General features: G+C 43.3%; 1 protein-coding gene across 2 annotated transcripts in view; it reads left to right on the top strand.

Moving 5' to 3' along the window:
* Window positions 1–17,200, top strand: part of CASR (calcium sensing receptor) — a 74,898-nt gene that overhangs the window by 53,926 nt on the left and 3,772 nt on the right. For both annotated transcript variants that reach the window (XM_083883631.1, XM_083883632.1), the window contains exons 5-6: window positions 10,945–11,175; window positions 14,636–14,759. In XM_083883631.1, coding sequence (XP_083739757.1) covers window positions 10,945–11,175; window positions 14,636–14,759 — 355 coding nt within the window. The remainder of the gene's footprint in view (window positions 1–10,944; window positions 11,176–14,635; window positions 14,760–17,200) is intronic.

Here is a 17,200-nt window from a genome sequence, read left to right as displayed (position 1 = left end):
GATCACAGGCAAAATTCTGGATTGATAATGGGTTTGTCATGCATATGGTACATTCAGTCAGTCCTTTCCTCCAGTTTGTCCATGTATATTTTCCATTCTGTGGAGCTCAGAGGCCTCCATCATCACTGTCCTATGCTTGTACATCACCAAAGCAGAGACTAGTCAGAAGCCTCCTTGATTTTATATGCCATTATATCCTGCATCTACGGGTTTTCCACAGACATTATTTTTCATTTTGCTACCATAATTTTTGTCCTGATTCCTAGGAACTGAATTAATGCTCACAGAATTTAAGGAGGGGAGAGGTGCTGTCACTTCAGCCATTTCTCCCCAGAAGAAAACTACTGCAGTCAGTAGATCAGATTAAATCTGTTTGGTATGGCACTGAACTGGGACTGAGGCTACTCCAGGTTCCCTGACTCCTGAAGTTGCTTGTAGAAAGGATTTTTTTGGACTCTAGGGAACTAATACTACACTACCATGCTTTGGACCATACAAATATTTTGGGGTACCATCATACAACTGCATCTTAAGTTAAAACATTAAAAGGGAAAATGTTAGAGGTTAGAGAGTATTTTGTCATCTCTTTTCCACTACAGAGCTAGTCAAATTCACTAAATGCAGTTAACGGAAATATCACTGTCCAGCATTTTGACAGACTCAAAACAAATTGTTTTCACTTTTTCCAACTAAGAAAAAGTAATTACAGTTTTAAAAAGAACTGTCAGTTGAAGGTCACGCTTTTGGGTTTGACTTTAAAAAATACGTTTGTACTGAATTTCATTTGACTGGATTTCATGTGTTTCTGTATGTAAATCTTTTGTCACACTGGGTGAAATCATTATTCTTTACCACAGCACCCCTATGTGAGGTGCTGTTTACTACCAGCTAAGCATTACACAGTACAGGCTCAGGAGTGGACAATTGCATTTAGAACTGTAGGTGTGCACAGGGCCAGCAGGAGTTGTGGAGGACCTTGGGGAAACAAAATATCCTGGTCACATCCTTGCTGTGTCCTACAACCTCTTAACTGATGGTTAAATCAATCTGGAAAAGCAGTCATGCAGTGCTGCAAGATCATTTCTTGATTCCTTTGGGAACCTCTGTGACTCATCAGACAGGTCTTTCAGAAGCATCTCAGACTCAGGTGTGCAATGGAATTGAGGCATCTACAACCACCAGTAAATACCAAATGGGTTTTTCTGAAGTATCACAGTTGGACCTGACTTGTGCAGCCTTTATAATGAAATCCACTAAGCTTGGGCTTTTGATTTCTTTCTGGACATCCTTGTAAATATGGTACTGTAGTAAATCTGATCCTAAATCAGATTAGTCCCATTTTATATCAAGTCTCATTTAGAAATGCTTGTCTTTTACATTTTTGGTTTAAGTTACTTGCTTCTACTGCTGTAGTAGTAGCTATTAATTTGTTTGTTTTGTCACTTTTCATTGGCAAGAAAGCATCAAAGCTGCTGCAGTTTTTAAGCAGCAGAGCAGGGTCACTTGGTTGCTGGTGAGAACACCACATAAGCTGACCCATCAAGCCCGGTTACAGGCAGTAAAACTGGTCCTTGTCTTAGGAAACTCTAGGCTTCACCAGCTTCCAAGCAGACTAAGCACTCACAGCGTGGAATGAGACAAGGGAAGCACCAAGCACCCTCCTCTGACTGAGGGTATTTCCAACACAGTCCACATGAGTTCCTTCCTCTCCCAATTTTTTCAAGTTTCTATTGGAGATCCTGCTTCCATCTCACAAAGAAAGGATGTAACACATGCATGGATCCCCATGTCAGCACCAGTGCTGCCCCTCCTCAAGGACAGGGCACTGGTCAATGGAAGAGGCAGAGAGAGATCCAACCCTCATCTGTCTAGGGATCATATCCTTGACAGAAGCAGAACAGAACCAATTATCAGTTACAATATGACAATCAGCACACCTCGTCCTGTCAGCTGGATGTCCTGTATTTCTCTGGAGACCTGAATAAGGTCAGTTGCCTTTGCCAGGGCAGGGGGCTCTGCTTCTGTGAGAATATATCAGCTCTTTCCCACAAATCACTATGTGTGTCATAAACAAATAATTCCATGATTTCATTTCTCTGGAAATGGAAGACTGGCTGTCCAAGAGCTATCATCACCACCTATGGACCTCTCATCTTCATTTAATTTAATTCTTTTTTTCTGATCAAATGACTAGAACTAACAGCTTTTTCCAGAGGAAACTTGTACTATTGGCACTACATTTTCAGTATCATTTTTTTCTTCCTTTCATATCCTAATGTTTTGTTTGCTTTTCCCGCTGCATAAGGCACAGTGTTTTTACTGAGCTAACTACAATAATGAACATGTCTTTGTCTTGAGTGGTTAGTTAATTTTCTTCCATAAAGATTATGAATAGCTTAAATTATTGCTTCTAACATATGGCACATTGTTTCTGTCATACACATTTAATTGTGTTATCCACTGACCTTCCTCGCTTTACAAGGAAATCATTTGGTTCTTATCAAAGCATAACAACATTGAATGTTCTTGAGTTATTCTCAGGCTTCACACAGCTGTTCTTGAGTATTGAATGAACTCTTGCTTTCATTCTATTTTTCAATTCAGTGCAGATCTAGCATTTCACTAGAGCTGAGATGTCCATCCCATCTTGTCAAATTTCCCTTGGAGAAAATGTGTATCTCTGGCTGACCATCAATTCCTTTCTCTTTGGCACCAGCCTTTCTTCCAGAGTCTATCTTCTTTTGTTCATCTGCCCTGTTACCAACCTGAAGTTCAATCCTGGAGTACAGCCCAGGCCTTGCACAGTAGGCAAGGTGCTGTCTGGTTTTCATTATTTTGGCATGAAGTGCTCAGTGTCCCAACTACACACCAGGCACTCCTTGTGCATGAAGCTGGATGTGTGTAACAGGGGGACATCCAAAATTTTTGTGAGGTATTTACAGTGAGAATCACATCTCTGCTCCTGGGTACCTTCCATCTTCTCTACTTAAGTTACCCTTATAGTGATAAAAAGCATTAATAGTCAGTTCTTCAGAACGGTAAACCAATAGAAACCAGGCAGCTTAGGTGGAATCTGGTCACCAGAGATAGGACCTAAGGGAATGGCCTGAAGCTGTGTCAGGGGTGGTTTAGATTGGATTAAGAAAAGGTTCTTCACCCAGAGGGTGGTTGGGCACTGGAAGAGGCTCCACAGGGAGTGGTCACAGCACCAAGCCTGACAGAGCTCAAGAACCATTTGAACAACACTCTCAGGCACATGGTGTGATTCTTGGGGTGTCCTGTGCAGGGCCAGGAGTTGGACTGGATGATCCTTGTGGGTCCCTTCCAACTCAGAATATTCTATGATTCAGTGAATGTAGCAAGTGGTATGACACAATGAATCATATCCTTCATTGGCTGAAGAATTCCATTAACTTCTGGACGGCCTTTGGAAAAAGGTGAGATTAATGGTGTTGGCATATTCTGGCATCTTGGTTTTAAAATCAACATCAGCACTACGTGCTGTCCCTCTTGGTGTACAAAGGGCAGCAGGGAAGGAGGAGAGGTTATAGAGGGGAAGGAAAGTTCAGCTCCTGCTGGCAAGAGGAATGCTTCGGACGGAAGGGTGAAATTCATCTTGCCCTGCTTCAGGCTTCTGGGAACAGGTATTACTGACACAAGGGCCGGGGCCAGCACCTTCCTGCCTGCTTGGTTCCTGTGTGTCAGAACTGGTTGATGTTGTGATTACAGCACTGCTTTTTCGAAAGCCCAGGAGTTGACTCTACATTAAAAAATGGGCAGAACAAGATATTGTGAATTAGAGAATGCAGCAGGAATTAAGGATTTGATACAGAAAGTAAAAATTTGAGTTTTCTAGCCTGTAAACAAAGATTGACACATATGTATTTGAAAGTGAAAGTGAAAAAGAAAAAACATCAAAAAACTATTGCTTCAGACAACTTTTTTCTTAAAGTATTTTATGAGTGGTTCTTTGAGACCTGGCCTGATATCCTCGTGATATTTGACCTCTGGCAAAATTCAGGTCCTGTTCACCATGACCCCTGGCCTAATGCAATACCTGATCTCTGAAGTCCTTATACCTGTTACAGCATTACGAAGACATCTTCTCCATGTGCTTGATGAGAGATCCAAAACAAAAGAGGAGATTGGGCCCTCTGCAATTTGAAGTGGAAGTCAGGACTTGCCATCTTGAGGACAGTTGCCAGCTTTTCATCTTCATTCACACTGAGCCTTGATATGGTGTTGTTGGCTGCTCTCAGCATGGGCACTCTACCAAACCAAAGAGAAAAATACTTGGTACCTATCAGTCCAGAACTGTTTTAGAGGCCTGAAGATACATAGGTAGACAGAAATTAAAACTTAAGCATGGGAAAATGTACATTAATTGTTGAGATAGGATTGCTTGCAACCATGTGTTAGGAGGGGTAATTGTTTGTCCTTTTTGGTGACAGACACCTATAATGTGCCCAGGTTTTCTTCCATTGCAGGGCCATTTGACCTAGGGAGGAAACACATCAGAAAGAAACTGCAGAAAGAAGCCAAGGATATTAAACCTTTGACAGTACATGGAGACTGGATTAAGGACCTGTCACAGTTGAGACAGAGTAAAGGAGAGCCCATAGCACACCGGGATACTGACGTTTGCCTATATTTATTTAAGAACTAACATTTATTTAAGAATTAACAAGACTACAACTTTTAACCACTTGATATCTCACACACTCTTGCTTTCCCCACAGTGTTACATCACCAGGTCTCATCTTCCAGGTAGGGACATGGTAGAGATCTGTCAAGGTGGAAGTTCTCAGTTTATGCTGTGCAGCTCCTCTCAGTTGCCTTTCTCAAGCACTACTGGCCAAGGTTACTGAGCATCCCCCAACATCTGTCTCCACACATCTCCTTCATCTCCAGGATCTTGCCCTACTTCCAGTGTTTTTCATCCAAACATGATCTACACTTTCTTGTTTCTAGCCCTGAGCCCTAAGTTTTGGTTGCAATCAGCCTCTTAACTGGTGGATATGTCTCCTACCTTGTTACTAACTGGAGTATTTAGGACATGCCATTATTGTTTAGTCCAGCTGCTATCAAAATGTACAACTAGTCAGTGGCTTGTGCTTCAGAGGACAGCTCAAACTTCAGCTTTGGGCATGCATGCACACACAAAATTCTCTGCTATCTGACAGCATTGAAAATTTTGAATGGATGTATTTGCCTGCCACCAGCCTCAATACGAGTGACAAAATGTGAATGTATACTGCAGATAAGAAAAGGGCCAGGCAAAGGCAAAACAAAGGTATTAGGTGGTGTTTGTTAAAAGTGAGACAGCATCCTTCAAATAACTGAGTTATGCCCAGTGAGTAAAATTGGAAGATTCATAAACTCTAGCAGATTAAATATATAAATAAAATAAGGCAGGCCAGAAAAATGAATAACATCCTGAAATGAGGTAAAAGCTCATAAATCCTATTTTTAACATTTCAGGAGTAGGATTATCTGTTGAGCTATAGATGATAACTGCAAAAGACAAGGTAAGGCCATGACAGAAGAAAAGTGTGCTCCTTATGGACAAACTTAAAAAGGTTTAGTTATTTATGGGAGACTTTTAGAGAATCTGTCTAATTCATCTGACTGTAGAAGAAACGATGTAACACAAAAGTAAAATGTATACTTCAGGGCAAGTGAGCAATATTCACCCAAGGGATCTGCCAGAGCTCACAAATGAAGTAGCTGAAGAACTGGCTGTGGTGTCCATCTCCTCACTTGAAGAAACTTGGGCTCTGAGGCCTAGAAAGCTGACAGATAAGACATCAATTTTCTGAAAGGGTTCCGGAGGAGATCCAAGGAACTAGCAGAGCATGACTGAGCCCATTATTAGAAATTGCAGTTTAAAAAAATTAGGAAGGAAAAAATAGAATATACTAAGGAAGAGTGACCATGACTTCCCTAAAGAGAAGCCCTACCTCACAAACCTCCTGAAGTGCTTTGAAGGCTTTGGGATGTGTATGGATAAGGGAACTTATATTCATAGAATATGCTCAGGCTTCTTGAAGGCATCTTCTGGTAGTCTGTCAGCAAATTCAGAACTTACGTGTGTGTTGGTTGATAGAGAGTCAGCAGAGGATAAAAATAAATTATTAGACCTGAATTATCACAAATGAATTTGATCAAGTCTATGGGGAGACTGCTCAGCTCTGTCTGAACAGTAGTCAAAAAGAGCAAATGCACTTTTAAGAATAGTCACACTGGAAAAGAGATAGAGAGGTAAACAGAGTGTCCTGGGGCCACTTTCTCAACCCTTTGGTGCATCTCACTTCAGTATCATGTGCAAGACTCAGAACTGATGAAAGGAGAAGACCAGGAATATTTGGAGAAGGGTCAGTGAAACAGCTTCTGTACAAGATGTAGCAACATCAGATAAGGTTCAGCAGCCTGAGAAAGAGGTGTCTGAAGAGAGGTGATTGTAAAGTCCTGAGAGGCATGGAAAAGATGACCAGCAAATGACAGTTCTTTGCCAATATCAGCATGAAGGTCATCAAAGCAGATTCATAGCTGCTCTGTTCCAAAAGGGATGAAGAGGTGCTTGTCTCATAAAATGTTGGTCTCTGTGCCGTAGGAGGCTGTGGATGTGAAAAGTTTGCACAGGTGCAGAACACAAATGTGCAATGTCGTGGAAGAAAAGTCCATCCAAAGATTATCGAGTACAAAACCTCTGACCCAGGAAGTCAGTGATCTGCAAAGTGGTTGAGAGTGTTCAGGGGAAGTATCACAGCCCCTGTGCTCCTGTTATAGGTATTTGCTGTTGGCCACAGTCTGAAACAGATTCTGGGCATGTGAGCTGCCAGCCTGGTCTAATACAACTGCATTTATGTTACAGCTTCATGATCCTCCCATAAAAGTGGAAACCACACGATCCAGAATATCTAGCCTGGATAAAGTATGGGATGCTGCATGACTGGGAATGGCCTTACCAGGAATAATGGGAGGGTGAACTAGAGGGCAGCTTGCAAGTCCTTTCCGATAATAGGTGTTTTAATTAAAAGGCGTTGCAATTCAACATAAAGTCTGTGACAGAGAGAAAAGAAAAGAAGGAAAAATTACAGGAAGAAATAACTGAAGACAGCAGCTTGCACAGTGCTCTCCCCACAGGCTTCCACTAGCTGCTTATAGTGTATGCAAGCCACCATGTCAGCACTTCTTTCATAAACTTTTGGTTCCATATGATACTCCTACCCCTGACATGCTGCTGGTCTGCCTGAAGCAGGGTCTTTCAGCTCTTTGTGGATCAAGTCCTGGTTATGTATGTTTCTATCTTTAGTTACAAAACATAGTGACACATTTTTAACTGTAAAGCCTTTAGCTAATTATTGATAGACTGGTGACTCTAAAATAGTGCTGTGGTTATTCAGAGTCTACAACTTCCTCTTTCAAAGTTTAGTGCTTATATATTCCTTGTCTGTTTAAACTGTGTTTTCACCCTGTAAAGAGCAGAACTTGTGAGATACAGAGATATGATCCTGGGACTTTCTTGCTCTCTAAAAAAAGAACATCTTCTGGTAGTTCATTTTACAAGCTACCTCCCAGAAATTTAGATTTGAAGAAAAACTTCATTGTTTTCTGGAAAGAAAAAAAAACCCAGGCTTTGTTATTTCTGTTTTTCCTGTTGCCTCTCCATTTGGGATTTTAATTAGGTCACATATGTTTCATGCATGAACTGATACCTATTTTGTACCCACTAGCTACAGTTGCAGAGCTGAAGCTGTTATACTCTGCCTGCCAGGAAAAGACACCATTATTTGCAGATCAGCACTTTTATATTATTTAATAATCAGACAGACATATCCGGTCATACATGACATCATTTATAACCTGAATCCTCAGGTGTAGTGGGTGTGTGGCCAAGGGAAATATCCTGTCAAACTAATCCTACAAAACCCCACTAAAAGCCGGGGCTCTGTACTACTTTATAAGAAACCTAATGACAGGAGGGAAGGCAAAGGAACAGACTAATTGATATGAATGTTATGAAATTAAACAAACAAAAAATTGCATTCAGGGAATCCAGAAGTTTTTCCACCAATAATCTTGCTGACCCTAAGACCAGTGAGGCTTCTGCTGCGGCAGCTGACCAGGAGAGGCAGGACTTGAACTGAAGAATCTTCAATATGGCTCTTGCAAGACTATCTCCTAGTGTGCGTAACAATTGCAGTCAAAACAAGGGCAGGGTCTCCTGTCTATAGAGGTAACCGTCAACCCAGCAGTGATACTCAGTCAGGATATCCTGGTGGTGTTCAGAAGGATGCAGTAGTACTGCATAAGAGTGTCATACTGAGTTGGAGTGAGGAGAAGCATGGCATTAGGCTCAGCATAAGGACAAACCTGATCTGGACATCAAAGCTGCAGCTGTCACCCTGTGGCAGGTGCCAGAGCCTGCAGAGGAACGTGACCTGCCCTGCTGAGCACCTGCACTGCTGATGGACAGAGTTTCTGATAACAGCTAGACCAAGGCTGGAGCCCCTGTGCAGATGAGGCCAAAGTAAGATGAGGCAGTACAGCACATCACTGTAGATCTGCAGACCCTGTCACCTGTTCTGACCTCAGAGCTGCTTCTGCTCTGTTCTCACTGTCCCCTGATGGAGCTGGGCAAGTAGCCTATTCCTGGGTACCCCTCAGGAATGAGGGGAATGAGAGGGAAGCAGTCTCCTATTTCCTTACCCGCAGCAGGCAATGCCCCAGCTCTCCACAGCAAAGTGCCAGCACAGAGCACCTTCTTTTGCTGTGTCCATCAGAGGGTCAGATCTTCCAGGGACAGGTCCTGGTTCTTTGGTGAGATCATTCCAGCTGCAAATCTTATGGGTGAGCTGGTCTCCAGAGGAGGGGCAACAGGGATGAGAAAGACAGAAAGAATCCTGCCTTCTCTGTCTCACCCGTTATTCAAAGACTGAATACTGTGGCAATATTTTGATATCCTTCCATCAACATCACACAAGCTGAAAAGGTATTGTTGGCCACATCCTTTGTAGTACTGCAATGATTTTTCCAGACTCTATCAGGCTGGCACTGAAACAGGCAGTGGGAGGAGGGTATCTGTGGCTCTGAGGATTTTAGCTTGAGATAGGAGGATCCCAAAAGGAAACAGCGAAAAATGAGACATTTTAGCAAAACTGACAGGAATTAATGAAGTGATTCTGTTCCCCTGTCCCTGTGTTTCCAGGTGAAAAGGATTCATCAAAACAGTATTGTCTGTTCTGTCTGTGGGGTGAATAGGGCTCTGCCTGCCCAGACAAATTGATTTAGTTTTGGTTTCTCTTACATTTTGCCATCCAGAGTTGTATGTTTAGGCACTCACAAGTGAAAGACTGGGCTAACAAGATGTCACAGGCAGTAGAACCACAGCAGCAACTGTGCTGCTGGGGTCTAGGGGCAGCTGACAGCCAGGTGCCCTCAGTCACCTCATCTTTCCATAGATGAGCTTGGGGAGAAATCTGATAAGTGCACAAACCAGCAATTATTTTTTGAACAGAAATATGATGTGGATGAATTGTATCACAGTTGCCAGTACAGGCTTTCTTTCATGCTGCTGTTTCTTAGGTCTACTTGTCAGGCTGTCTAGATCATGAACTTTACAACTAGAGTTGTCCCTGGGATTAGGGACATGCAGAATACTGGTTGACAGCCAGCTGAACACGAGCCAGCTGTGCCCAGGTGGCCAAGAAGGCCAATGGCACCTGGCCTGTATCAGCAGTAGTGTATCCAGGAGGACCAGGACAGTGATTGTCCCCCCTGTGCTCGGTACTGCTGAGGCCACACCTCGAGTGCTGTGTCCAGTTCCAGGCCCTTCACTACAAGAAGGATTGTAGTGGTGCTGGAGCACATCCAGAGAAGGACAGTAGAGCAGGTGAAGGGTCTGGAAAACAAGTCTGATGACAAGCAGCTGAGGGAAGGACGGGCCTGTTTAACTGGAGAAAAGGAGGCTTAGGGGGACCTCATCACTCCCTCTAACTCCCTAAAAGGAGGTTGTGGCAAGGAGAAGGCTGGTCTTTTCTCACAAGTAGCAAGTGACATGATGAAAGGAAATGGCCTTAGGTTGTGCCATGGAAAGCTTAGATTGAATAATAGGAAAAATATTTTCACTGAAAGGGTGGCCAGGCATTGGAATAAGCTGTCAAGGAAAGTGGTGAAATCACTGTGTCTGGAAGTGTTCAAAAAAAATGTGGATATGGCACCTGGGGACATGGTTTGGTGGTAAATAGAGCCGTGCTGGGTTAATGGTTGGATTTGATGATCTTGGAGGTATTTTTCAGCCTTAATGATTTTATGATTCTAGATGACACTTTAAGGCATGAGGTGAAAATTACAGGGAAGAACTCCTGGGAACAGGCAGAATGTGATTACTTTCAAATATGCAATCATGAGACAGAAGCCAAAAAAAGTGGTAAGAATTCTCAAGATCTGCCATATGGCAAATGAGCTTGATTTGAAGTGCATTGGGCTTGGGTTTTTTCAATGCAGAATAATGTCTGAATTGTTTCTCAAGCATTCCTGTTTCTATGTGATCATGCAGTGGTTGCAAGGTCAGAGTGAGAGTGATGCATGGGTGATTGAAACATATGAGAGGCTGCTGCCACTTCCCTGGCCCTAATAAAGGGCTTTGGGCTTGCAGAGGACCAAACAGGAGTGCTAAATGGATGATGGGGTAGCATCAGTAAGTGTTAGAGATGGGTTGCCAACCACCCAGAAGGCCACCATACTTTGTGTTGTCTACAAGGTTTGTACAGGCTCTGTGTGTTCATGTGATAGAAAACCTCCTACTGCTGCAATTAAAAGATTTGAAGAGATAAGGTTTGTAGTAAAGTGATTCTTCCCAGTTCTGTCCCTGTAGCAGATGTGTGCTGTGGTAGGGTTGTAACACACAGGCATTTAAAGTGTCTCTCTGTCTCTCTCTAGGTTCTCAAGCACCTGCGACACTTAAATTTCACCAATAACATGGGGGAGCAAGTGGATTTTGATGAGTTTGGGGACCTGGTAGGAAACTACTCAATAATCAATTGGCATCTCTCTCCGGAGGATGGCTCAGTCGTCTTTGAAGAGGTTGGGCACTACAACGTTTATGCCAAGAAAGGGGAGAGGCTTTTTATCAATGAAAACAAGATCCTCTGGGGTGGATTCTCTAAGGAGGTAAGTGCTTAAATCCTCACAGTGTTTTCCAGATCCACAAGTTGAAATTTGAACTAGCCCTGCACACTCATGTTATGGCCCCACGTCTCATTAAAGGATCCATTCACCTTACGGTATACACAGTTTCCACCACATCTCTTTCATACCCTTCCTATACACTGAAATAACAGTGTCCCTTCCCACTCTGTACATTTGTTGACCCTGGGTCATAATGTTTTAAATTATGTTCCTGGCCCAAACAGATAGAGTAGAATTTTATAGCAGTGTTTTAAAAGGGATGAGAAATTCATTACCCAAATCTGGTTGTTGACTAAATCAATTTTTCCTGAGGTCAGTAGTTTCATTGCTGAAAAGAGCCATCTCTTTCACTCCCATTATCTCTCTATCAAGAAGTGTCTCTTCTTGCTCTTAGTTATATTTACATCTCTTTCTTCTGGCTTTACCCACCAGTTAAGTCCAAGAGCTTTCCTCACACCCTTGCCATCCAAACCAACAGAACAAGCCCTGTCAATCTGCCTGGGTTTACTTGGATGTGGTGCTCAAATAGTGGAAGATGCCAGTACCTGCTGCCTTTTTTTTTCATATTCTCCTTGAGGATGCTTCTGCAACCTCAGAAGTAGTGATCTCAAGATGTATCAGTTGAATTCAGTCAGGGCTAACTCCTTCTCCACTGTCTTGCACATGTTAAATCTTTTCAGCATAATTATTGTCACTAGCAGCCAGGCTGTGTCTGACCCACATGATGGAAACATGGGGCAGAGATCTCCAGACCAGAGCCAGATGAACTTCTGTCATAGCTGGCAGCAGCCAGCTAGGCAGAAACTCTGAATCCCAGAGGGAATTCTGAGGGCATATGGTTTGTGGGCTGGGGATTGACACAGGGAGTAGAGTATTAGCTCAGAAATATTACTGCCAGACCCTGTTGTGATGTTTCAATGTGTTAAACCAGCACCTGATTAATGAACAAGGCAATTCACTTCCAGCTGATTATTCACATTGGCTGGCAGATCAGGTAAGGCTTCTGCCTTAACTGCTTGCCCAAAACAGTTACAGCATGAATTCAGCCTTTCCTTTACTCCAACTTCACTTCTGGTTCAACTCCAGAGGACTCTGAAAGAGACATAAATTGAATAGAGCATACTACCACAGAAATACTGAGCTCAGAGCTTTTCTAAGCCCAGCTGGAGTCCCTAAGTACAAACTACAAGTGGTACTTAAAAACCCCTGATATTATAATCCCTCCTTCTGATCGTTGCAAAGGCATCTTGCACTTTTCCCAACTGTTAGGATTTATTGTTTTTTACTTAAACTGAGTAATTGGGTTCTCTTGGTCTAAATTTCTCCAGCAGTGCAATATTTAACTCCATTCTCTGTCCTTAACTGTTAAAAATGTGACAGGATGTTGCTGAGTGTAATGCCAGGGCATGTAAATTTTGTGCAGTGGAGGGGTTTGCAATCTCTGTGTGTGCTCCAGCCTTTTTTTTTTTTTTTTTTTTTTTTTTTTTTTTTTTTTTTTTTTTTCAGTTTATAGACTCTTAATTTCTTTCAGGTAAAAGGCTCTGTTTAAAAAGAGTAGCCAGTATTTCGCTCACTGTGCCTCTTGTCATCCCCAACAAAATTTTAAATGTAGGTAATTTTAACATTCAGGAACTTCAGCATTGGGCAGACTTGCAAAAGAATGAGTTAAACAGTAGGTAAGATAGATTAATTTTGGCAGAACTTGATGAAATTCCCCACAGAATACTTAAGAATTCAGCCAAAGCAATCACAAAAGTACTAGCAATTCATCTTTGAGAAATGTGGAGGATGCATGATGTCTCAAAGGATAAAAGAGCAATCTTAATGCCTGCTTTTAAAGCAGTTATAGGAGAACCAAGAGAATTACACACAATTGAGTTGAGCTCCAGTAACCTAAAAGACTTGATAAAATAAAATTAAACTGTTTATAAACACTTAGAGGAAAATAAACTGATAAGAACAAGCCAACATGTATTTGTCAAGATAAAATCATGCCAAACCAATTTAATTTTCCTTCTCGGAAGCTCAATCAACTTGGTAGATAATGGGGAAGCAGTGTGTGACTTCAGCCAGGCCTTTGATTCAGCTCTGCTCAAAATCACTGGTGGCAGCCTAGGGAGAGACAGCCTAGACTGATGAAGTCCTCATGATGGATGCACTGCCTGCTCAAAGACTGTCCCAAGGAATAGGAGCACCACTGTGTTTATAGCAATAGGCACTAACAGCAAAGAGTGCTTCAAGCTGGGAGTTGCAGGGATTTGCCCTGTGTACGTGTCTGTCCCATCAATGATGTAATCCTGATGAACAGCTTAGGAACAGCATTCCCAAACTGTGCTGCAGCTGCACTTCAGAGTGACAGGCAACAGAGACTGCCCTCACCTGTGCCACAGAGTGGTCATCTCTGCATAGCAATTGTCATTAGTGAGGGCTTTGCTTCCCCTGTGGCTAAGGTTGATACCTGCACATAGGCAAGTTCCCAACTATATGTAGAACCCATTGCGTAAGTGCAGCAACACTGGCAGTTCCTGGAGAACAGTAGGTTGGCAGCACTAGGGTAAACTAGCATCAAACTTCCAAAAAAGGTGAATGGACAGAACAGACATTAAATTTATATGAATCATGGTGCTTTGCTAGCAGTGGAAATTGTAGGTTTAACTCTCATGAGCTGAGAAAGCCATGCTCTGTGTCAACCCTCGGCCCTTAATTTAGTTGGGAAAAGGTGAGCTCAGCCTTGGGTCATGACTCTGTGACAAAGGCCCAGGCTTCCACCTGTCATGCTGAAGTCTTTGTGTACTTCAGGCATGCAGTGAGTGTGCCCATACAACCACTTGCTGCTGGGACATGACAGCTCAGGTGGGCTCAGGCACAGCAGAAATGCACAACCAGCAGGTGACATCACTTACAGGAGCAGAGGTCTGGAAACCTTTGGATCTGTAAAGCGCTACTGATTTGCATCTTTAGATGTTCAGTGTTCTTAAAGAAGAAGTGAGTTTCAGAAAACCACTTTGATTCCCATCAATTAGCAGACAATATGCAATATATTGGATTGGGGATCAATCATCAAGGCCTGTCATCTCCAAGGCTGACTCAAATTCCCACCAGCAGAAATTGATTGCCTTTCCTTCTAACCATCTAATGACTGTTTAGGGGTATGTATATCACGGTCACATTCCAGTTTGCAATGCCCACAACACAGTTGAGATGACAAAGATCTGCTGATCTTCCTTACTATCCCTTGATGTGTTTCTTCAAAGAAATGTCACTGCAGTGGGTTGGGGAAGGACTATTGTGCAAAATGTGTCTGTTCTGTGGGAGGAAGAGGTGAGCATTTGACACTCTTCATCCAGCATGCCATGCAAGCAATAATACCCTTGGAGGAAGCCAAGGCCTTGCCATAGTAAGGCATTGGCACCATTAACCCGCTTGGGCTCTTTTCCTGCAGGTGCCTTTCTCCAACTGCAGCAGGGACTGCCTGCCGGGCACGAGGAAGGGCATCATTGAGGGGGAGCCCACCTGCTGCTTCGAGTGCGTGGACTGCCCCGACGGGGAGTACAGCGACGAGACAGGTAACGCCCCCTGAGCTGCTCCGGGACTTGTTGGGTGCCCTCCTGAGCATCGCCTGCAGTTGGGCTGAAATTGCTGCCCTGCAGTGCTGGGCTGGTGCCTGCCTTGCCAGGAGCCTTCACAGAAAGTCTGAGGGACTTCTGAAAAGTTTACAGGAATTGAGTTCTGCAGTCCTGAGGTCCTGACTACTGTTAAGCCTGCTTGTCCCTTCTGCTCTGCATTAGGAAAATTAAGGCAGAGAACTCAAAAAACTACTTGCATATAAAAAGCCTCTCAGGCAGCCACAAGCAACTCTATTGCACTGTAGCAGTAGCTTTTCTTCGTCCAAAAACCTGGAGGAGAGAGAGATTCCCCATCCTAAATTCTGTAGTTATCTATCTGCCTTCATCTTTTCCTCAAACTCTCAGGGTTTTATTTCATGCTTTACAAAGAAATGAAATCCATTACATCCCAGATTTCACAAGCAGAGAGGAATATTTCCCTTTATGGACTCACCAACTACAGGTTCTGTTAATCACTGCCACTGCAAAAGATCAGAATCTGTGATTCCTACCAAGCACCCATGGACATGTTTTTTGTGTGTTTCATTGGGAGCTTGGATCAAGCCACTTGGGTTCTGGAGGAGACAGAAAAGATAAACTCAGGTTTAGAAATGGTTGAAAAACTTTGAATTTCCAACACCACTAGTGCTCCCTCAGTGTTGAGCATCCCCAGAGTAACAAAGGCAAGTAAATTCTTTCAGGATATCAGTCCTCTCCACACTATAAGACACTTGGGACCTCCTCACACCCTCCCCAGTGCACTGGTCCCAGCAAACACTGCAGACTTTGCCAGAGATGAACAATTCAGCAAACTGCTTGCAAAACTGGACAAGTGTTCTTTGGGAGAATCTAATTTGTGTCCTATCAGACAGGAATGATATTTTTTTAGCATGACCATATAGTACTACAGGATGCTTGGAAGCAGCATTTTCATATTGAAAAGAAACAATTCTGGTCATGTGTAATAGGGGTCTTCTGGTGTTTTCCACAAAATTTTGGGAGCTAGCTCTGGTGTGGAGGTGAAATTTACGGGGCTGAGGTGACGACTGTTTTCTGACTCTACAGTTCCCTGCTGCAACTTCAGCTGACAGTAATAGTCTTTATTTCCTGTGCTTGCCAGTTTTATAGGCATAGAGAGCAGTTTTACAACCAGTTTCACCCAGACAGTGATTCTACCGGAGGAAACAATCTGTCCTTTCCCAGCTGTTTGCTCGCACACTTTGTCTGGGAGCAGTGCTGGGGTGACCGTGGAGCGAGCTGGATCAGGTCTTTGGTCTTCCTGAAAACAAGCTCTTGGGAGGCTGAGTTTCCAACTAGAATGAGAAGCTGCGTGCCCTCTAGTGTTAACAACACAAAGGAGGGGGAAAGAATGAGCAGCCTTGCAGGAGGAGGGAGACTTGATTTACTCCTTACAGTGGCAGGCAGTACGGTCTCTAAGCCACCACAGACAGCAGTGTAAGTGTCTTTAGAGTGCAGTGCTAAAAACCTGCCCCTGTCTCTGGCAGAGGCTAATGGGTTCCCTGCCACACAAAATGAACCTTGGTTTGTCTGCAGCTTGCAGTTTGTAATGAGCCTCCAGGTAAAAGGCACAAAAAAAGTAAGAATTATTGCCTGAATGGATGTAAATGAAATGACCTGGTGATGACAGCTTCTGACTGAGCTTTCACATCTAGTGACAGATTTTCAAATAAACACCTTAGAGGTGTGAGGCAAAAAGTCCTAGGGAAATCAGTGTCATATCAGTTCATGGATGGTCTCTCCAACCACACCTCGAGAACAAGAGAGCTTGAAAACGTTTGGCCTTGTTAGCTCAGCATTCCTGACTTTTTCACTAACATCAATCTCTGCTCTGGAAGCTATGGTCAGAGTCTGTGTCTTTGCTCAGCTGCAAAACTCAGGGGGTGCTTGTATTAAAGGAGTTTGTGGACTCACTGCAGCCCCTTGCTATCCTTCTGGGATCCCAAAAGCAGAGGTAAGTTGAGACCTCCAACCCTCTGCTCTCAACCCCTTTCTACTGCCATCCAAAGAGTCGCGACCCTCCCTGGTAGAGCACAAGAGCAATCTAAGTCAAAGTAGAAGAGCAGAAGCAGCAGGTCCTTGCTTTTTGATGATGCAAGCCATTGGCACAACCATGCCATCACTGTTGGCATGACCATGCCATCACAGTAGGCACAACTACTTTACTGAAGGAGATGGAGGCACCAATTTTCCCTTTGCAAGTATTAGTGGGGCATTTGCTGGGTGTAGGGAGAGTGATATCATTAAGACACATCTTTCCCTGGCATTCCAACATAAAATGAGAATGTGCTGGGAGTCAAGGGCATTGCCTGCCTTCAGGGAAGAGCAATTTAAATACTAAGACTTGCTTCCATGGAATATGAAATAGGCTCTCAAAGCATTTA

Source organism: Zosterops lateralis (genome assembly GCF_965231275.1).
Source record: "Zosterops lateralis genome assembly, chromosome: 2".
Taxonomy (NCBI): Eukaryota; Metazoa; Chordata; class Aves; order Passeriformes; family Zosteropidae; genus Zosterops; species Zosterops lateralis.
This window is presented reverse-complemented; position numbering and strand designations above follow the sequence as displayed.